The sequence below is a fragment of the Phaenicophaeus curvirostris genome, chromosome 2 (assembly GCF_032191515.1).
Source record: "Phaenicophaeus curvirostris isolate KB17595 chromosome 2, BPBGC_Pcur_1.0, whole genome shotgun sequence".
NCBI classification, from domain to species: Eukaryota; Metazoa; Chordata; class Aves; order Cuculiformes; family Cuculidae; genus Phaenicophaeus; species Phaenicophaeus curvirostris.
In genome coordinates, this window is record NC_091393.1 from 92,858,510 (window position 1) to 92,881,458 (window position 22,949).

At 38.3% G+C, this 22,949-nt stretch overlaps 2 protein-coding genes across 4 annotated transcripts in view; one reads left to right on the top strand and one right to left on the bottom strand.

The window, feature by feature from the left end:
• The window catches only part of MTA3 (metastasis associated 1 family member 3), a 131,998-nt gene extending 113,244 nt beyond the window's left edge, over positions 1-18,754 (top strand). For 2 of the 3 annotated variants that reach the window (XM_069852922.1, XM_069852924.1), the window contains one exon: positions 17,122-18,754. In XM_069852922.1, coding sequence (XP_069709023.1) covers positions 17,122-17,257 — 136 coding nt within the window. In that variant the 3' untranslated portion in view covers positions 17,258-18,754. Of the gene's footprint in view, positions 1-2,383; positions 2,412-17,121 lie in introns of all 3 variants that reach the window. The other variant, XM_069852923.1, reaches the window with a different exon arrangement.
• MRPS5 (mitochondrial ribosomal protein S5) overlaps positions 15,635-22,949 on the bottom strand; it is a 160,842-nt gene continuing 153,527 nt past the window's right edge. The window contains exon 12 of the transcript XR_011337064.1: positions 15,635-15,644. The gene's annotated coding sequence lies outside the window, so the exon portion shown is untranslated. The remainder of the gene's footprint in view (positions 15,645-22,949) is intronic.

The window sequence follows — 22,949 nt, forward strand, 5'->3', positions numbered from 1 at the left end:
CACAGCAGGGAACTGCTTGAGAACTGGTGTGGGTTGAGCTCCATCAGTACAGCTGTTCCCAGTCTGACCAGGGCAAACCCCGTTGGTTCAGTGCCAGTACTTATTCACACAGCTTCCTTCTGTGCTAGCAACACACAATTTCTTTAGTATAATTGCAGCCTACAAAAGGAAAAGTGTTTTTTCTGTATGCTTTGTTTGCAACCATCCATAACAATTTTTCACTTATCTGTGCTGAAACATTTTTATTTGTGCAGTAAATTAAGATTTAAGATGCATATTTCTAGAAGACATCAAGTGAGGAGTCTAGAGGGCTCTCAGACATTTAGCTAAAGAAGTTATACTACAATATTTGGTTGATATTAGCTGAGAAAAAAAAGTGTAATATTATTGCTGCTAAACTATATGAGATGCCAGTCTGTTTCATGCTAACCAAGCCAAAGATGCAGGAATATTCTAGATTTCACTATCCATCAATAGATAAGGTGAATATATGTATTTTTCCCTACAGCTCCATTATAGAAGATATTTTAAAGAAATTATCTTCCTTCTTCCCTCTTAATTTAAGCACTAATTGTATTTCTGTAAAGTTAAATGTTGTATATCTAATTGCTCAAAGATTTGAGATATTTGCAGCAATGGATGAGTAGAGAGCTAAATATTCAGAGCAGTGAAAATAATTGCAGAATTATTATCCTAGTGTGTCAGGGCAGTGCCCTTCACTCAGGCAACAGTTCAACATCGCCTGCAAGTACGCTTAAAATTTAGTGTGCATATAGAATCATTGAAACAAAAAGACTAGAGTTTACATCTGAAGTTCAATGTATCTGAAGTGCTGATCTGCTCTTCAAAGTAGAACAGGATTGTATTTTATATCGGCTGTAATGTGCATCCTTACGCATTTCAGCTTTCTTTTTGAAGTTGTAGATATTTGAATGCAGTTTCCTCCCCTGTTGTGTATCAGTATCTGCAAATATGGGGGAAAATGCCAACATAAATCCAATTAGTATTCCACTATGTCTGAGCCCAGAGCCCTCCGCAAAGCTAAGCTGCACGTTAGTATGTGCTGAGCCCCAGTCATTACAGCTCCTGGCCAGTTTGGGGAAGGGACGGTTTGCATCTGCCTACATAGTAATGCCATTAATCAATCACCCATGTTAGTTTTTATCTATCTGTCTGTCTATCTATCTATCTATTTATGGATATGTACATGCCCTTTCATAGTACCTATGCTCAGTGAATTTCACCAGTAAATACAGAGGTCCCCAGTTTTGCTATTTTATCTCTAGTGACAGGGCACTTTCTCCTTTCAAAAGCCTTCCTCATGGCAGTGTGAGTCCAGCTCACTTGGGATTTCAACACTTACATTCAGTCACAGACTCAAAGTAGAGATTAGTCAAGACAGAAATCCAGGTGACAGTTCAAGACCACCTTGACATTACATCATAATTTTATATTGACCTTTGCTGGATTTAACATTTTAATATTTTTCTTTATTCTTACTCTTTTTGAATGAAAAAGGAGTTCTCATTCCCTACTACAAAATAGCTTGCTCGAGATTTTATTCCAAAGTGTAAATGTGTTTACATAATTAATTGGAAAATCACTTTTTAAAGAGCCTTACATTTATCACTACTCACCAAGGGAGACTCCTTATTTCTTTTTAATATACATAGATATTAGCTGCTAGGATTCTCCTAGTGCTACAAATATGCTTTAGAATCAATCAAAAGTCTCATAACTATAAAAGAATTTTATTTGGGGTATTGTACTAAATCATCTTGACTATAAGGAACTTTTTTGGGTTTTATTCCCCTTTTGTTGACTAGCTGTGAGAAGGATTTTGTTGTAGGCTCTGTTAGAGGTTAATGCAGAAAATGACTGTTTCGTATGAAATTAAATTCTTTATACTGAACCACAATTCTGGGAGTTAACAACTGAAAGAAATGGGACAGTTTATATTATGTTCTTCAGAAGTTTACTATAATTGTAATATATCAACTTAATATCTGTTAGCTACAACATAATCATAATAATTTCTGAATAAAGTTGGTAATACAGCTGTTGGATGTCAAGGGGAATGTATTTGTCAATTAAAACTTTTCTTACCAATTCTAGGTATGCAATCTGCATATGGTTCCTATACATATGCCCTGTCCATAACAGAACATATGTGCATGCTAATGATCATACTTGTATAGGGCAGCTAAAACACTGTGTGGAAAAAGAAATTTGTTTTTCAGCTTTTGCATTATAAGAAGTATGTGGAAATGTTTGGCTGAATGGGTTATAGCAGCAGATTCCATATGCTTTCCCTTCATGGGCCAAAAAAGCATTTTCGCATGTAGAACTGCAATTGAATGACTCGATGCTTGTTTCCTTTCAGTGCTGAAGCAGTTAGAAACCTTCTCACGGTAAGTGCAACTCCATTGGGAATGAGTTAACTGCAACTGCTAAAATTAGAACATAATCTTTAGCTGTTAACCAGCAGACACTGCTTCCTTTTTGCTGATAAAATGATTTGAAAGGCATCCCTGTTGCAGCATTATATTGGCAATTTTCATATTCTTCACTTCATCTTCTTTTTCCAAAAGGAGAAGCTTCTCTTGATATGTTGAGGTACTACGTAACGATATCACAATTGCTGGTATGATTACCCGATACCACTCATTTTTATTTATGCATGGCTCATAGCACACACACAAAAAGCTTAAAACTGAAGTTGCATGTTGAGAAGGATGAGAATGTGAGGCTGACAGCCAGCTTCAGCAAAATGTTGGGTCTTTCCTTTCTGTCAGCGGTCTGGTTCTCTTGCAGAAGCGGGTGAGAGTGATACTAGTGCTCACAGCTCTTCGTGCTCCTGCATATTCCCCCTAACATTCTCTGCACTGTAGCTTCATCAGTGTGAAACTTAACCTGTACCTTTAAAAGCAAACTGAACACTTCAGTGAACCAAACCAAATAGGAAGAGTTGTCAATGACCTACCCTTGACCCTTCTCCCTCCCACATGTGTTTTAATTGATGCTTAGACAAGGTCAGGCACAGTGTTTGAGTTACCACTTTGTAGGATGTTGCTGCGAGAAAAGGGAAAAGCAGAGGAGTAAGTCTCCAGTCCCCAGGGTCTGGTTTCCAGTGCATAGGTGCAGGTGTAGGTTAAAACCAGAGTTCTAGTGCTAGCTGCTTCCTCTTTACATGTGCAATTTGTATCACAGAAATGTTCATAGGTATGGTGTTTTTTTTTTTTTCAATTGTCTCCAATTCTGCAAAAAAAATTTTGCACCAAAAAGAATGTTTTCAGTAGGCCCTCAGGGATGACCTCTGCGCTTCATAAAGATGAGGCAATTTGATTTGAATTGGGATCCTGCTTCTGAACTTCCCTATATCTGGGTCCAGGGCACAGTGCAGTTTCATTTCTTGCCTGCATGGTACTGTGGCCATTAGACCTTGACCCTGTAACCCACTGCCTGAAGACACCTGCTTGCACCCCTGGAGCATCAGCTGCAAGCCTGAGAATATGATACACCAGCTACTACACTCTAACCAAAAAATCTGCCTCTAAGGATGTCATTTTCTGGTTCCTTTACTTCTGCTTTATTATATAGTTGTCATACATCTTGAAAACTGGGGATTACAGGATATATCCCTTAGAATTATAGCTAATCCTTGATGACAGAACTGCAAATATGTAATTGATTGGCTGCAGCTGAGTACAGGTGAGCTGACAAATATTTCCTGTCAGTGTAACAATACTGCAAATTGGGAATGCAGGAAGGAACTGTCCTTGCTACAATTTAGGAGCAGTCCTATATGGCTAACTACTGTTTGAAGTATATGCACATGAGAGTGAACAATGGTTTCTGTAAGCTGTTGTTTTGACCTTATTTATTTCATGTGGACTATTCATGAATGCTGCACCTTGTTCACACCTTATAAATTGTACTTCTCCAAGCTCTAGCTGAGGTACGCTGACGCAGAATCACAAGCAGTGCCATAGAAACTAGATCATAATCTCTTGCCATTTGTTTCTCATTGGGCAGCTTTCACGGACCTACAGATATTTTCTTTTGCTGTTTATCTGCCTGAGATTTTCTTTTGGCTGCTTTTACAATACCCTCTAAGTCAAAGTAACACTACTATGAAAATGCGAATGTTTGCTTTTAAAAGCAAGATCATTCCGTGATGCTAAAATCAACTCATTTGAAGAATGTGTTGCCTTTTTTTAAAAACACATAAAAGGTGTAATAGATATATACATGACAAACACGTACTTAACAAACCCCAAAGTTCAGCATAAGTTGTGCTCTCCGGTAGGATTGATAGGTTTGAAAAGCATATGGTATTAAGAGTTTTGCTTCATCAGTCTTCAGAATGAATGAAATACAACCATTCTGGTTTGGAGCTAGCACTCATCTTCTCACAGTTTAAGATGAAGTTCAAGTGACATTGTAGTAAGCTATTTGCCCTGCTCGAAGCTACATGGTAAGAGAAAGATATTGCAGTGGTTGGAGTGTTTACCTAGGACCTGGGAAAACATGATTCAGTTCCCTGTTCTCACACAGACGTCCATTAAGACCTCAAGCAGGCCTTTGAACTCCATATCTCCAAGCATTTCAATGTCTATCTCCTCATATAAAAATTAACAAGGTGCCTAAATACTTTTTTGTTGAAGATTTGGAGGCAATTGTCTATTTACCCTCTGTTTGTTCCCTGAAGAACCAGATGAATAGTACTTTTCTCTTTCACAGGGCTGTTGTACACAGCAGGTGAGAAGCCTTACGGGTGGGTCTTTCAGATAAACCTTTTACCTTTATTGATAATAAAATCTCATGGAAATGCTGTCCACAGGAGTTCACAAGCTGTCGAATGAAAATGGATGATGTGTTAGTTTCAGAGGTGTCTCCAGTGACTAGCGGGTGAAAATTAATTAGCGCACAGCTTTGGTTATAACCACGGGGGGAGCGAGGCTAAGAACAGATGTTTGTAAATGACCTAGTTACTGCTGCCTGAAAAGTCACACTGTTGCATCTTGTAAAATGATCTTGTCTGATCCTACCCTGTTGTGAGCAGAAATTCAAATATGCTGCCTCTCCATGGTGGCTTAGATACCAAAGTATATTTTGCAATTGCACTTTAGGTAGGAGCTTAAATGTGGTTACTTCACAAGACTCAGCTAAAGAGCTGTGGCATGTTTTGAGGCGTTACTCAATCACTTGCAATCTTCTCTGATCCCTTTGACAAAAGTAATTTCACATTCAGACAGCAGCTGCAGAAGGAGCCAGTGCATTTTATTTTTAGGAAGGGAAATATGATTTCTGAAATAAGACTTTTTTGCAAAATGTTATTGTCTTGGTAAACTTGAGGGGGAAAGTACTTAAATGAAACAAAGAGATGATAATAAATGTATTAAGAATTGTCTTAAATACAGATGTTGGTGGAGAAGTTCTTGTATAAGTACTGAACTTTTCCGTAAACCTCATTCACTTCGTTAGACCTTCCAGAGTCTTCAGCAAAGTTCTTAGATGCATGCCTGACTCCCACTGAGTGCAGCCCATCAGCTAGTGTACAGCATGTAATAATAATATATATCAGATGTTAAATTGGGAAGCTGTGCAATTCTTTTAACCTGCTTTCTTATGGTTCTTGGCAAATTTTGAATTTTCTGCAGTACAGTTGACTATTTCAGAAGCTTTTCCTTCAGAAGCTGTCTTTTGTGTTTGTGCACAGGATTTGATGTAGGTGAACTCAATCCTTACAGGATGTTTTAACTGAAGGTCTTACAGCTTAGCTTTTGTTAGCTTGCTGCTCAGCTTTTTCCTAAATCCTACATCCCCAGTGGGAATGTGTCATCTTGTAATATTTAGTCATCTTCTATTGTGGGAGTTAAAACCAGTTTGGTTTTGAACAAGAAGAAATTCTACTGTAAAGAAGCATCTTTTTATGAGAAGCCAATTTCTTTTTCAGAGCCTTGGGAGCCACACAAAATAACAATAAAAATGTTAACTGGTCAGACTAGCATTGTCTTCTGCATACTTAAATATCAAAGAAAATATATAGACAAAATGAATTACACAGTTGTTACCGACAGCAAGGCTAGAATAACACTAGTTTAGGACTAATATTAGTCTGCTCTCAGCATTCCTGTGCCTAAACACAAAGCTTTATCACATTAAATCTTCACTATTGATGACTGTAATCCTGAAACACTGCACAGTATCAGTCTTAAGAGATCTTTTTCCGTTTTTAAAATTTCTGTTGCCGTGTGAGCAATAGTAATTTGTAGAAGCTGGACACAGGGTTAAGAATTGTTTCATCTGAAGGCAGAGAAATATGCAGCAATAATGTGCATGTAGGTATAGAAACTAGTTAAGTCCTGTGGTGAACACACTGTTGCTAAAGTTAAATAGCAAATATAATGATAAAACTGTACTATGGTGAACACATTAAAAAATGTAATGTCAGTGATCTTCACAGTCTGCATTCACATGGAACTACCCAGTAACTTTCATTTATTAGTTGTCCTGTATTGGATTCTCAATTTCAAATTACAGATAGAAGACCTAATTCTGAACTTGTGTTTAATAATTTATTCTTATTATTTTCCTCTGATTTTTTTTTATTTTAAATATTTTAAATGCATGACCCTCTGGTATTAACATAAATTAGGCTGTGGAAAACCAATGTTAGTTGGTCTTGTTTTATGAAAAGGCTTGCATAAGTCACTACATAGACATTTTAAATGTAAAATACCAAAGAGAACATAATGACTGTGACTATGAAAGCCGATCACAGGGATAACTATCACTTCTTGTCAAACAGTTGAGGAGCTGTGGCTTGCTCTTTTCCTTCCTTGTGCAATTGATGGAAGCTAAAACATTTGCCTGGCAAAATACAACAGAAGTGTTATTGTAGTGGAAAAAACAAGAATCCACACTTTAGAATTCCTGTATTTCCTCTGTTGCTTGAAGTGAGACAACAGACAAGTAATTTAACCTCTGAGTAGCTCTACCTTTATGTCTGTAAACTTGAATAAATTCATGTAAACCAACTCTTAAAGATGCTGTGCTGTTTTCAATTAAGCAGGGCAAAAAGCACTGTGAGATACTAACGTGAAAAGTGCTGGCCATAAGAGTGGAAAGCAAGATGAGTGGCAGAAAATGAACTTGAATAGACCTTAGGTAACATGAATATTACAAAAAAAAAAAAAATCCAATCTTTGAAATGAAGCTGACCTCAGAAATTAGCATCAAATAATTCTGTGGCAAAACTTTCCTCTGTTGATGCCACAGTACAGATTTCTAATCCATATTCTGCATTCTGCATCAGACCTTCTGTGTGTATAGTAAGTGCTGATTATTCAAGAGATTGATGGTGTGGAGCCCCAGGAGACAGTTTTGTGAGGGAATTTCTGCTCTCCAGCTGTTTCTGGTAAGACTGAGTAATTTCGATTTTCAGCCTTTGCTTAATAGCAAGTAGCCAGAATGCCAAGAAGCTCCTCCAAATATACTCTGTTGGTACACATATTATTCCAGGAGAAGTATATGGATAATTGATAAAGAGCAAAAATATTGTCCAGACCAAAAGCCTCAGAGGAAACTTACAGTGAAGTAATCAAACAAGTTAAGGAAAGGAAGAAAGAAACAAGAATACTAATAAAAAGCTATACAAAAAGTTTTGTGTTGGAACGTTACCCACATAAACAAAATACTAAAGTAGTTAAGATGTGGTGTCTAAAGTGTGTTAAAGTTGGAAACAGCAACAGAATTTAATCTTTCCACTCCTCTCCCCTGCCCCCCATGGGGCATAAAATAAAAGTTCTCTGTTCTCTTGGACTTAAATAAGCATATTTAGTTAACACAATATTTTTTTAAATTTTCAACACCGTATTTAATATTGCTGGTCAAATGACACTTAATGCTTGTAGCCCAAGGCGAGAAATAGGAGTTGTATATTTTGAACAGTTTTGTCATCTTAAAGTCTGGAATAACACTGGAATTGTGAATTAACATGCCAGGTGTTCGAGGAAAAGTTGAAAGCAACATTTTGTTCCACTGTTTTCCAGCTCTGATCTACTATCCAATTTCTAGACTCTCTCAGGAGAAAAATACATGCTGCCAAGTGAATAATATTTCTGTCTAACAGTGGGTGATGTTGAATCAATACACAGAGTGGCCATCCTGCTGCAGAATAACTAGGTGGTGATAAAAATTCCTGGTGGTAGAATATAAAGTTACATACTGTAGGAATTCACCCACACCCTCCTAATATAGTTAGGAAGAAAAAAGGAGTTGCTTTGAGATCTTCTGGTGTTTGTGCCTGTGAGCTGCAGAAGGCTTTCTGGCTCCTTGGATTCCCTGGGTGCCTACATATTGACAAATCTGCAGTGATCTTGTCTGTGTGTTCATGAGGAGCAGGGGTTAAGCAACTCATTCTTTAACAGAGCCGGCTTCCTGTTTTACAACCTCTGAAGTCGATGGTAACTAAGGAGAGGCTAATGAATTTCAGATAAGGTGCAGAGCAGCTGTCCCATAGCTCTGGTTGAGCTTCTGTTGAAGCCTGAGCCATTGTTTTGTTTTAAGAAGTATGAATAATTTACTTTTTACCCATTGCATTGAGCTACCTTTGTTAGGACTTATCAGTTCTAATCCACTCTACAAAGCTGAATGCTGTGGTGAAACACCATGAATCCAAAGACAGGCCTTTCTCCCTTCTTCAAGCAGAAACCTGTCTGAGGAACATGGCTCTGCTCATGCCTCTGCCACAGTCACTGCTGGGTGATGTGGAATATGAGATACCCTCCCTGCTGAGTTAGCAAAGCTCCACTCAAGATGCAGGGCAAGACCTGAGCTGCTTAATCCATGTTGAGCTCTATGATGCCCATTGTTCCTACTAACTGGATTGAGGTTTTTTTTTTAAACTGTACCTACTACAATTTGATCTGGTAAGGACTCGGTGCTGCTTGTTTCTGTGAGAAGTCAATGTTACACCAAAACTAGTGTGTAATTGTTTTTTGGTCCTAGCCATCTGCAGTAGCTAACTTTACTCTCAGTAGTAAGCACCAAGCTCACAGAAGAACTGGGAGAATAATTTCATTGCTGATTGTTAAGATTTAAATACTGTTGTCATGTGATGGCTGCTGTATGACAGCATCTATTTATAACCTCTTTTCTTAGGGGCTAAAAGCTTTTCTCAGTTCCGGCATTCAACTGAAAAATCTTGAGAATAAGACTTTGTACTTCTTGAATCCCTTCTCTTACAGCATCCTAAACCACTTTAAAATATTAATGAAATATGCCCTTTTCAGAGGAAGCGATAGCACGGAAAAATCTGTTGAATTAGGTGATTTTTCCAAAACTCGGACCAATTGTTTGCAGTAAGACTAGATGTAAATAATGTCATTAATGGGAAAGGTTCCTGTTGTTCTAGGCACTCTAAAAATGCACACGAAGAGATGGTTTCTGCTCTGGGGAGATTTTGATACAAGTAGACTTTAAATCAGCAGAAGGTAGAGAGAGGGGGTTTCTACCATGCAACAAGTGAGGCATGACACGGTCATAGGATACTGTCCTCTAAACACTCAATCTGGATTTTAAGTATTTTCTTTTCAGTAAAGAAAATACTTATAAAACACGATTTGAATTTTTTTATTTATCTATACATAGTACCTATAGAAGCTCTTGCTCTGAAATAGGAAACATCAGAGAAGCCCTCAAAGTGATGCAATGCTTGGAAATGCTACCAGGCCAAAACCACGAGACTGTGCCTGTAGCTCTTTAGCAAATTAAGAATATCAGCTATGATCACCTTAAAAATAGTGTCTTTCTGAGTTGACACACAGTTGATTCTGCCAATGTTCAAATCAGTTCTGCAGATCATCTTCCGAAAGGCTGTTAAGGATCCTCTATTGTTTTTGCTTTCACACCTTCTACCTAAAAAAAACAGGTTCCTTTGAGCATCAAAATGATCTTTGGGAAGAGGGAGCCATGTCTGTCAAACAGAGTAGGTGCTCAAGCACAGTGATGTTGTTATTAGCAAAAAACTGCTTCACAGACAATCGTTGTGGGCTGGTGTACACTGACATTTTCCAACAGAGGGTAAGAAAACATCTATATTTGAACATGTATCCACTCCAACTGAGTGAATCGATTGTGTTGAGTCTTGTCTCACTGTGACAGGTTAGAACATGTTCTATAACCATCTCTTTGTCTCTCCCCTCCCACTCTTGGCTCCAGAGCTCTAGGGCTAGTCTCAGTATTTTTGTGTCAGACTGCGTATATTAATCTGCTTGGGAAGATTTGACATTATAATTTGTAAATTATGTGTTTATGAATTATTGTTCATAGGAAACAGTCTTGCTCCATAAATATTGAAACCAAATTGGAATATAAACACCAGCAAAGGAACACATTTCCTTGCTTGGAGGAGGAAAATAAGACAAGCTCTTAAAATATTTAAATGATGTTGACATGTCTACAGCAGGACGACCTCTTTAATCTTATAAAGGTCATTCTGCTATATCTGCCATCTATATGTTTCATAATGCAACTAAGTGGCTCAGGGCAAATGCTTTCCTGTAGCCCGATACTTATTAAAACAGTTCCAATTTGTTTTATAAATGAACATTTCACAAAGAAGCTTATTTTAAAGTGTTACATCACTGTCAACCCACTTCTGCCTTCCAAATAGATTTCTCCTATTTTCTGTTATTTTGAGGTTAGATTAAAACTTTAATGGAATATGGATAAGCTTTAGCCTCAAAGTGCTGATGAGGGGGAAAAAAATAATGTCTAAACCAGCAAGCCAAATATACAGTTAAGATAAAAGACTTCTCATTTTAACACAGGTAGAAGTGTAGGAATTGCTGTGAGTTACTCAATCTCTCTGTAACCTGTCAGTTTTCTAAGGATCATAGAATCATAGTATGGTACGTGGAAGGGACCTTAAAGATCATCTAATTCCACACCCCCTGCCATAAGCAAGGACACCTCCCACTAGATCAGGCTGCCCAAGGCCCCATCCAACCTGGCCTTGAATGCCTCCAAGGATGGAGCATCCACACCTTCCCTGTGCAACCTCTTCCACTGTCTCACCACCCTCACAGTGAAGAAATTACTCCTTACGTCTGTTCTAAATCTGCCCCTCTCCAGTTTATAACCATTACCTCTAGTCCTATCACTACATGCCTTTATAAACAGTCCCTCGCCAGCCTTCCCATATGCCCTCTTCATGCACCGGAAGGATGCCATAAGGTCTCCTCGGAGCCTTTTTTCCTCCATGTGGATCAATCCCAACTCTCACAGCCTGTCCTCATATGGGAGGTGCTCCAGCTCTCTGATCATCTTTGTTGTCCTCCTCTGGACCTGTTCCAACAGCTCCATGTCCTTCGTAGGTTAAGGATTCCAGAACTGGACACATACTCCAGATGATGTCTCACAAGAGAGCAATGCGGGGACAGAATCACCTCCCTTGACCTGCTGGCCACACTTCTTTTGATGTAGCCCAAGATATGGTTAGACTTCTGTGCTGTGAGCACAAATTGCTGGTTCAGTGTCGAGCTTCTCATCAATCAGCACCCTCAAGTCCTTCTCTGCAGGGCTGCTCTCAATCACATCATCCCCCATCCTGTATTGAAACCTCAGATTGCCCCATCCCAGGAACAGGACCTTGTACTTGGCCTTGTTGAACCTCATGAGGTTCTCACAGGCCCACTTCTCCAGGTTGCCCAGGTGCACTACTCAGCTTGGTGTCATCTGCAAACCTGCTGAGGGTGCACTCGATCTCGCTGTCAATATCATTGATGAAGATATTAAACAGCACTGTTCCCAGTACAGACCCCTGAGGGACATCATTTGTCATGGATCTCCATCCTGACATTGAGACATTAACCACTATTCTCTGAATATGACCTTCCAATCAATTTCTTATCCACTGAACAGTCCACCCATCAAATCCATATCTCTCTAATTTAGAGAGAAGGATGTTGTGGGGGACAGTGTCAAAGGTTTGACGAATTCCAGAGAGATCACGCCCATTCGTTTACCCGTCCACTGATGGGGTTATCCCATCATAGAAAACCAGTAGGACTTGCCCTTGGTGAAGCTGTGCTGGCTGCCACTAATCACCTCCCTGTCCTCCATGTGCTTTAGCAGAGCTTCTAGGAGGATCTGTTCCATTATCTTCCCTGGCCAGAGGATAGGTTGACAGGTCAATAGTTCCCAGGTTCATCCTTCATACCTTTTTTAGAAATGGGCACGTTACCATTCTTCCAGTCACCAGGGACTTCTGATTGCCCTGACTTTTCCAATATTACGGAGAGTGGCTTGGCAACCACGTCAGCCAATTCCCTCAGGACCCTTGGATGCACTTCATCAGGTCCCATAGACTTATATACGTCCAGGTTCCTTAGGTGGTCATGAACCTGATCCTTCATCCCAGTTAAATTTTCTTTGGGCAGACAGCACTGCACACATTTTGGCCTTTCACTTTGTATTAAAGCCTGTTGAAATTATTGGAAACACTGTTAGCTTTTGAAGATAGTGCCCCTTCTTCTAATTTAATCCACTGAATAGTTATAGGCTACATCTGGATACAAGAAGCTCTTGGAGAAATAAGGATAATTGAGTCCAATAACCCCCAGGGAACAATCATTATTTTTTAAATAGTTGGTTTTGCTAACTGGCCTTGAGCTTGCACTGAAAATTTACATTACACAAATTTTACATTGCCCTGGAGGAGCAGTAACTTTGTGCATCTTTGTCTTGAAGTATTTTTTTTTTAACTTTAATTTAGTTTTTCTTTCTTAATATCTCAATCGTTAGGCTGATTTCAAATTTCACAAAAAATTTGTTTCAGAATGCCAAATCCTGCCTTGGTGTAGTTAATGTCTAAAACTCCACCTCCTCTTCCAGGGTTGGCAGCATTTTGTGTACCTGATACATTTAAGTTGCTGGTTACAACTGGCAAGTCATACCATACTTTACCTCAACCAGGCATTAGGTGGAATTTTAGCTGTGGATGTTCGAGGCATCGGTTTTCTTGGGCCTGCTGCTGACCTGTGCATGTTCCTTGTGCTACCAGCAACAACTGGGTGATGATCCATTTCCACAGCACTAGGTCTATATATATATATAAGGATGTTGCTCAAACGGCATCAGCCTGAAAAAGACTCAGGAAAAAATATCAAAAATACTACTCTGCCCTTCTGCTTAAAACTCTGTAGCTAGGTTTGTATTAGATCCTTGATATATTTGTAGTTAAAACTGAGTATCGAAAGCATTTCTGGACCTTGGTATTTAAGAAGGGTTACAGACACTTCAGAAGTGTGTACGTGTTGGGGGTGATTCACCTTTATATGAAACTGTTGGTTTCTTTCACTTTCAAAACAATCTTTGTCATCTGCTAAAATGTCAGTGGGCCTTTACGTGCAACTTATTTATCTCACAGTAAAGACTTCTGCCATAACTGGGATTTATTCGGTATTATTTCTTAAGTACTGTTAGGATAGCTGAATAGACCAAAGTCATACTAGGCATCACAACTTTGAGTCTAATGCATAAGAGGCAAGACTGGTGCACAACAGTTTATGTATAAAAGCAGTAACAGATAACGACTGATATCAACAGAGTTAAAGCAAGTGATGCCTTTAAGTCGTGTTAGAAAAGGCTTGAAAAACACATTCTCAACTGACATCAACTGAAGTTCACCTTTATTTTACTCAAGTTTAAAAATTACTACTGCTTTAATGCATGGCATAACGTAACAGAGTAGGGAACTTTGAGTTAGCTTTTACTAATCAGAAATTTTTTTACCAGCTATGCTATTCCTGAGAAATTGGGATACAACAGATTATATAGTATTGTGCTTAACTTCACCAGATGGTTAGTTAGTTACATGGAATTCACTTAGATCCTGAGAAAGGGTTGGTTCATTGAAGTAGTTTGCTGGATTAAATTTAAGTATGGCATAAATGCCGTATGCAGCCTAACCATTATTTCTACCCAGTAGGTTCCAGTCTGTACATGAAACTTGCAAAGAGAAGATAGGTCTTAAAAGTGTGTAGTACTTACGTACATTTCCATATTTCCCTGAAGTAGTGCCAGCGGTCTTGTACAACTCTACCTGCAGTTGCTAAGTATCGTGCAAACATAAAAAATTTGTCTTATTTCTACATTAGCAGCAGTGCATCACATTTGATGTAAAAATGAGCACTGTGGCATTTATATACCAATCATCTATTAAAAGTTTAATTCATTCTCATACCTTTGGTCCCAGGAGGGCTAGAAATATAGTGCAAAGGCTTTAAAATACTTTTTAATTTGCATTTCAAATGAAATCTGTAACGCATCATACTTCAAGCATGAGTACAAAAGTCAAAGGAAAAAGCAGGAGAAAATGGCAATTACTATTTCATAATAACTGCAGGGGATGTTATCAACGCTGCAGATATTAAAGCCATTTACTTGCCATCACCAAATAAAAGCTCTATGTAATTAAAACATATGGCTGGTATTAACTGAAAAAGGGACAGGAAATTGAACATTAAAGGTGACTCTGCCCTTAATTCACTGTATCTTTGGGGAAGGGAGGAGAGTGTGTTGGAAGTCCTCAGAACGAAAGGGCAATGACAACTTTGTCTTTTCTATCATCAGCTGCTATTACAGCCTGCATGCTTAAGTGATAAAAAACCTCTGATGCATTACAAATCCTGAGTAGTGCCCCTCAAAAAGCTCCCCTATATTTAGAGGCTAAATTCTTCAGTATAAAGAACCAGTTCCCTCCACTTTCTTTTTTTTTTTTTTCAGCAAAAAATGATTTGTCTTTTAGTGAAATGATTAAATATTGTATTTAATGAAGTCAGTGGAAATGTCCATTCTTCCAATTTTCTTTCTGAAAGACTACATCCCAGAAAGCTAATTTCTGGAAGCATTTTCACAATCCTGTTGAAATAGAAGTGCTGGACTGTCTTTTTAGAGTTCATATCACATTAGTTCTTCTGATGATCTCTGTAGAGCTACTTTCATTTATGCTAAGTGAAGAGTTGACTCTCTGTAGTTTGCTTGATGTATGTAATAATGTGATGACTCCTCCTTTTTTAGTTCTGCCTTTTTTCTTGCTAGTTTCAAAACGGTATTTAATTATAATAGTGACATCTTTTGATTTCCTTGTCCTTACAACATAATCACAAATTGTAATCCCAAATACTTTACTGTCCTTACGTTTGGCATTAGCTGCAAATTGCTTTCGTTAGTAGGAACCTCTTGGCAGTTTAGGAAGTTGCCATATTAAAAATTCAGAAGGGTAAGCAATTATGTAATATTTTTGTGTGCTTCTCAAATGACCACATTCATCTGTAAATAAATACTAAGTTTTGCAAACAAATATATAAAAAGGATACAGTTCTGTAAGCTTTTCCTGGAGTGATGCCCATTAATAATCAATGTGGGTAACAACTATTGATGTTAATGTGAATTTATAAGACCTAGCTGTCTCATTATTTTAGAAATACATATTTCTACTTCTCTGAGATTACATTTCTATGATCTTACCATTCTGGAAGGTATGCAATATCTTATCTATCAGTTTAATATCTTCTTAGGCCTAATTTAAGATGACCATGTATAACCAGAACTGAAAGTGTAAGTTTGGGTGTCTGTGGCATTGTGTGAAAAGCCTGATCTTAGCTTTCTGGTGATTCCTTTCCTTTTCTTCTGTTTTGCTTATTACTGAATGATGCTAAATCCTAATTTGGTATTCTAGGCCACGAGAGCCCAATGACATCCTCCTTTCAGGCATCTAAAATGAATATTATTCTGTGTTTCTTAATATATTAACCCCCCAAAGATGTGTTTTTCAGGCTTCCTTAAACTTGTAAGAGCACAGTATATTGTCCTGATGTTTGACTTTTTGTTTTGTCTCATTTTCTCTTTTGTGGCCCTATTACTCAACTGGAAGCCTACATTCCTGGGGCACACTCAACCATTAAATAAATATGTGTTTGACATTTAATATGCAAATTATTATTATTTTTATATTTAATAGCATTTATTTTGAGCTGATCCTGTATTTTCAGTGTCATGTGCCACCATTTTTCAGTTTCAGAGTTATCAGTGCCTTAAAATGAAAGGGGCAAATCGCTTCTTGATTTACTACCTCAAAGCTTTGAGGCAGGTAGGCGCAGCATGACCCTGAAGTTTGTGATCCAGTCACATTTTCAAGCTGGAAAGCGTGAACTGGAAAGCCTGGTCTCATTCTGTGTTAGGGGCCCATTTGCTATAATTAATTTCCATAAACTCAAAAGGCCTATAATTTATAAAAGTGCCTAAATGAAAGCTGGGATTCTCAACTTGAGTGAATTCAGAAAATCGGTAATTTTCCAGTAACTTCTAATATTCGTGCCTCTGCCAATGAAGATGGTACTTGACATACTCTGTGTGTGTCACCTCTCTGTTTTCTGATACTCTACCCCAGATACACTCAGCATCGTGGTTATTGATTTATAATAGTAGCAAGACAGAGCAGCTTTTAGCTTCAGAATTAACTATCCTTGGATGTGTAAAATTACAGTGCTAACAACATAGCTGCCTGCAGTTTATGTGTTTGATTTATCATCTAAAAGTCTAAAATTAAAGTAAATTTACTACATCTGAAAGGTGCTAGTACCAAAAGCCCAGAGATTTGGGTCGTGTGTTTATCTGCGGAATTGGTAGAGTGCAAATAACAATTGCTCCCAGTCCTTCACATTTACAAAGGTAACACATTCACTTGGGTGCCTACTGAGGTTCTTCTGTGGCCCTTCATTCCTGTAGTGGTATCACATGGGAGGATCACCATTTAAGCATTCTTGCCATAGATTTCATATCATTAATTAAATGTTATTGTCCAAATATTGTCTAACACTGACTTACTTTTCACTGAGCAATTATCAGTTACTAATTGGAGACAACTGTGAGTCATCAGTTGATGGACAGGGCTCACTCTTGCTGACTGCAAGTTTCTTTTCCATGCTCTGGTAAGACTATTTGTTATGTTTGTTATTGTCTCTTGAGTAGTCTTCTGTAACAGACAGAGATTCATCTCTTCTGTTCTCTCTTTCTTCTTTCCCTCCTTTCCTCCTCCCCTCCTTACAGAAAAATCCGTAAGAAGTTCACCAGATCACAGCTGAAAAGAGCTTCCAGAACACCTTGTTCTCCAATCATTGCAAAGACAACGTCTCTCATGAACAATAGGCAGGCAAGAACAGAGCCAGGAACCATCATGCACTGAAGATATAGCAGCATCAGCACCATAATCATGTCAAAATCATGTTTAATTGCAAGCGCAGCAGCAATAGGACCTTCCACATCTTCGAGACAGGAACACTGTACGGATAGATTGTGGTTGGGTTCTGTGTTCTGAGCAGGATCCAACAGCAGCCCTTGTTTTCACTTGTCTCTGCAAGGGCTACTTTTGGTTCACTCTGCAGGCCTATCCCGGATTGTCCTGTTATTCCCTCCATTCCCAGTCATCATTGTTGGCTGGTAAGGGAGGAACTGTTTGCACTGACCGCGTTGAAGGAGTATGGATGCAGAGTCCACCCACCACATTTGTCTATGCCTTCTCGTAGCTCGATAAAAAAATATGGGTGTTTCAAAAACATTGCAATGTCTTTAAAATGGGATTTAGCTTTGAGCAGCTTGCATTTCCAAAAATGGCTGCAGACTTTGGGTGTTCATATTTTTCAGTATTGCCTTGAGTCACTTGGGATTTTATGTTCTGAACTACTAAGCACCCAGGCCCTGGAATGAGGACAAATAGCTGTTTAGCAGTTCTGAAACTTAGACTGAATTAGGAGGTGCCCATTATGAGTGGCCAGATTTCAAAATGTTGGCCATATTAGCTTTGATTAAAGTCCTTGAAAGTGTTATGTGTGACAGTGAACATCCAGCTGGACTAGTTGCATGTATAGAACTGGTCCCATTGTCTATATATTTGCAAACTTCCACATATTTCTTTGGGTGCTTTTTGCATTTCTTAAAGCCTATTCTGAATACTGAAAACCAGCAGAATGCTATTCGCAGGAAAACATGAAGGAATAGAATATTTCCTATTAGAAATGTCTCTCCACAAAATAATTTCTACATTTTTATATGTTTGCGTAAAAAATGATGTCTTGCAGAATGCTTTGAAGTTCATAATTGTAAGGCTACAAGTGGATGCTTACCATGGAGAGATGATGTGCCTTTTGAAACTATTTGTAGGAAACTGTCAGTCCTCCTGAAAGTGGGAATGGCAACAGAGGCAGGTCTTTTTTCTACTCAGGTATTTACAGGTGAACAATCTCTGCCCTACTTTGAAATCAAGAGGCGACCAGTGTGTAGCACTGCTGTGTAAACCCAGTTCTCATATCTTAATTATCTGAGGCAAATTGTGTCCTTCAGTAGATTTGGTTCCCATATGGTCTCTTAAGAGGTAGTCAGACACTGAACATGTCATAGCAGGAACTTCAAATCTTTTTTTTGTATCTGTTTACTAGGCAGCTCTAACAGCATAGTACAGATGTGAGATTTTCATCCAGTTGTGGAGATGCACTTAGCTCTGTGGTTAGAAAGACAAGGATGTAAGTGGTGTCTTATAGCTCTGGATGATTCCCTGAACATTATTTCCCCCACCCCCATGCAATTTATAATTTCAGCCTGAAAGAGCATCTGTGATCTCATCCTATAACTAGCCATACTTTCTGTGTAGGATTTTGAGCTATTGAGATAGCAACCCAGATGCTTCCTTGACCTCCTGAAGGGACTTGCTGATGATTTTTTAGAGTAATGGATCCAGGTTTTGTCCATTGTCCTTCACCAGCAAGAAAAGGGTGAAAAGAAAGCAGAAACTATAACATGAAGTGCTCCTAGTACCCTGAGCACCCTAGTGAATGTCTCTGATTTGGACTCCATTTGAGATGACCTGGGATTCACTTGCTTACAATTTTTTGCAGTAGCTGCTGAATTGTGCAGCCTTAGGAGTCTCTTATGCTTTTTCCTCACAACAGGAGGGCTTTTCATCAGATAACTGAGCAGAGACAACTTATTCTTATTAGTAAGAATTGCCTTTAGTAACTATGACACATGGAAACACCTTCTGTATAATAGCTTCCTCACCCATTAAAATAAAGAAAACATGATTATTCAGCAATCTGTTTGACTGAAAGTATGAAAAACATGAGCAGAAAGAGCTCTGTCTCCCTCAGGCATCAGTGAAATCACACACAGCAGACTAATTTTCAAAGTGTCATTAGCTGAGGTGGTGAATTTTTTTACTCTGCCTTATTAAGCTTGTACTCAAATTATTTCTTTTAGTCAGCGTGCTATGGTGTCTAGCCAGTATTTTGTAAAATCTGTATGTTTTTCTGCTTTTGACAAAAGTATTGGTACCTACAGTAGTCTGATGTGAAGTAATTTTTTCTTCTTTCCTTCTGGGAGGAGATTGGTAATACAACTCCCTGTTATGCAGCAAGCTGCCTGATACCGTTATCTTTTGCATCAAATAGCCAAGGTAAGGAAGAATCCTTTGCAGCTTCAAGCTGAGGTGCTTCATATGGATACACTGGAAATAATGCTGTGCCACTGCCTAGCAGAGTCATTTCGCAGGCTTGCAACAGCAGACCCTTGGGGTGGGTAAGGCATGGAGGAGACTGTTTACTGGAATAACTTGTGCTTCATCTTTAAAGATGTTTTGCATGCAGCTGCAAAGAGACTTTTCCTCCCTTAAAAATGCATAGTGTACAGAGAAATTGCACACCATGTATCACACCTTTGTCTTTACCTACTCTCTCTCCATCTTTCCTTTCCTGCAAGATGTTCACTGGAGATGGATACAGTATTTACCTGTGAATTTCAACTGGAAGCATTGATGGAAGATTAGCTGAAGACATGTTCCTTGGGCATAAAGATTTCAATTTTTGTAGAAATTTTGACACTCCATACCACAATATCATGCAATTTCATGCTTTCTGTTGAGATAAAGATATTTTCGCTGGCTGTGAGCAAAGATGATGCATTCCCGTGTAAACTGAAACAGCATATCCACAGCAAATCAGAGCTCAGTACTGTTTTATCAAGCTTCCCCAGACAGTTATTTTAAAACTAGCTAACATGTATTGGTCATCAACAATGACACTGAGTGTAAACATACACCTCAAAAGGAAGGACAAGAGGTTTGGTATTACCATGGGTATGAGCAAGAGAATCTAGGCAGCATCAGCACTGTATTTGCAGTATTATTTATTTTCTTGTTAGCCAAACAATAAATCTATCTGAAAATCTGCCTTTTACAAATATGGGGCTAGAAAACCATGCAAAATGCATGATCTTTTTATGTTCAAGGGTCGCATATAAAAAGTAGGAAGATTGTTTTAACACTTAAATTGTCTATGTTATTGTTTTCAGCTATACAGTTATTCTGCTTTCTTGAAATATTTTGTATATTGTTTTCAGATTATTTTTAAAGGCTCCTATTTGGTGTTGGAAGTTTTGGTTCTGTAGGATGGAAAAATGAGGTTTTAAAATACTTGAAAGTGCTTGAAATGTGTTCGTGATATGAAAATAACATATTTTAAACCGATGTTTTGATTAAGGGCAAATATAGCCTTCATTTCTGCAGTCCAAACCTTGCAGCTTGTTATAAAAACTGGGTATTGAAACTGAAATCAAGAACGAACAAGCAGTAGAAGTGGTGAAATTGAACCAGCACTTACAGAATGTGAACTTTTTATTAATCTAAAGCAAGATATATTTTTTTTAATAAATATAATTTCAACACAGGTACCTTCCTGATTATGAAGGCTTAAATAAAGTGGAATGGCTGTGTAGTAGTTTCTGATATAGTCATAGCATAACATGCCACAGCCTTTTGCAGAAAACAATTATAGTCCTTCAGAAAAACTATATTGCAAAGTATAATATAGTGGACATGGTGTTTTTATATATGTGTACTGCTATGGTAAGGGAAGTGTTACAGTCCTTTGGAAATTTCAGCAAAACAATAGACATTTTTCATGTTCTCTTGGAAGTCCTTTACGTAAACCTGTATATTCATAAGCCAGAGTGGGTGTCAAGAGGTCTGAGTTTATATAACTGCACAGTGGAATTTTTTTTGGAGTAAGTCAGGACTTTTTTATTCAAATGTTGCATGTAGGGGGAGGAAACCTAATTTTGGAATACAAGGGTTTTGGATAGGAGTTTTGAGGTTGTAACAGATAGTGATCAAATTTGCAGAATCTGCTCCTGTTGCTCATAAAGGTTTGCCAGTTCATATCGAAATACGATATTGATTAAATAAAAAAAAAAACTAAGAGCATTAAAGAGCTGGGTTTTTTTAATTCTGAGGTTTAGCCTAAAAGTGAATTTCTCAAGGGAATGGTAAAACTGGGAAGCTAAATGTTGAGTGTTTGAGGATGTGGAGCCCTTTAGAGTGAAACATAGTACTGTTTGGTTTGCATTAAAGTGTCTTTGTGTACAAACTTTGCGACTCTTGGCCCTTTTTACAGGAAAATAAATTTGTATTGAGACTGCCCTCCTATTTTATGGTAGACTATTGAATAATCAGGAGACTGAAAATTGATGAGATATTCAAACTACAATAAAGTTAAAGACACAAGTAGATGAAATTTATTTCTCCAAATAAATGGAATGGTTTTTGCAGATAAGAATCATACAAAGGGCACATGTTCAGGGCTTAGGCACATAGATTAACATTTTGTATAATAATAGCAACAAAAGAAACTTCAGAAGGATTTCTGCGAAGCTAAGAAGTAAGTAAAGAGTGTACAACCTTAAACTGGAATGATGTAGGGGAACAGGATCACCAAAAAGCATTTTCTTTTGTTATTTGGGTACAATGGAAATGATTGAAGGATCATTCTTTCAGGCAGTCCTTTTCATTCCATTTGCTCTGCCCAGTGGTCACATAGTAGAAAAAAAGAAATACTCTGACTTTTTGGTAAGGTAATTTACTGGGGCAGATGCAATGGAAATTTAGAGACTGTAGTGTTGATGAATGCCTCCATATTTGTTTTCTTCCCTTGATTTAGATAGGCATTTAAATCTTATATCAGAGTCTTGATTTTTCTGCAGTCAATAAAAAGAAACAGAAACAAAGTAGTCTATTTCCCTGAAAAAAAATTCTAGAGTTTGGAGCACTGCTCCATGCAAGGAAATGAATTGATTTTGTGTGTGAACATTCTAGACTTACATTAGAATTTTAATCTTTTTTTTCAGACAGTGAATCTAAGAAGAGTTGCACAGAATGCCTTTGAGCCTTAGGATATGCATTGAATCCATAAGGTAGTTGTGTTTCATGGTGTGCTTGCAGGAGGCTGACTCTATCCTAGCTTTTTGTTAATCCTGCCCCGTTGTTAATTTTCCCGATAAGTAAGTGCAGCATTGATTGGCCTTTTCAAGAATCCATCGGCTCCTTTTCAAGAATCCACGGCTAGAATCCATCTTGCTATTTGTACATGCACAGTTAAGGCATGGATAACTGTTTCTTACGGTCTCTGCTTGTTCTCCTGCATCTTGTATATGTTCAAAAGAGAGGAGAGCTTGATGCTGCTCCCCTTCCTAGTATATGTGGGTTTGGCTCAGTTACTGCTGAATGCCTGGGAGAAGGAAAGTTTGGGTCACTTCTGACTGTCCCTCTGTGTGGATTGTGTACTGGTCACTACAGACCACTTTGATACTTCTTATCCTAAAATTGTATTGGGACATCCTGTCTGGCCAGTACTGCTGTCACCTCTAGCACAATAATGTCTTTGTCTGTGGCTAAAGCAGGCTCCATGGCACTGCTGCAGTTTGGAGTGTAATAAACAGTTCAGAATGGCTGAGCCCTCTGGAGATGTTCCCATTCCACTGCTGCTTAAATGGAGTATGCTGCAAGCCCTCTCATTTAATGGCGTATTTGGATCCACTCCCCTTCTATGCTGCTT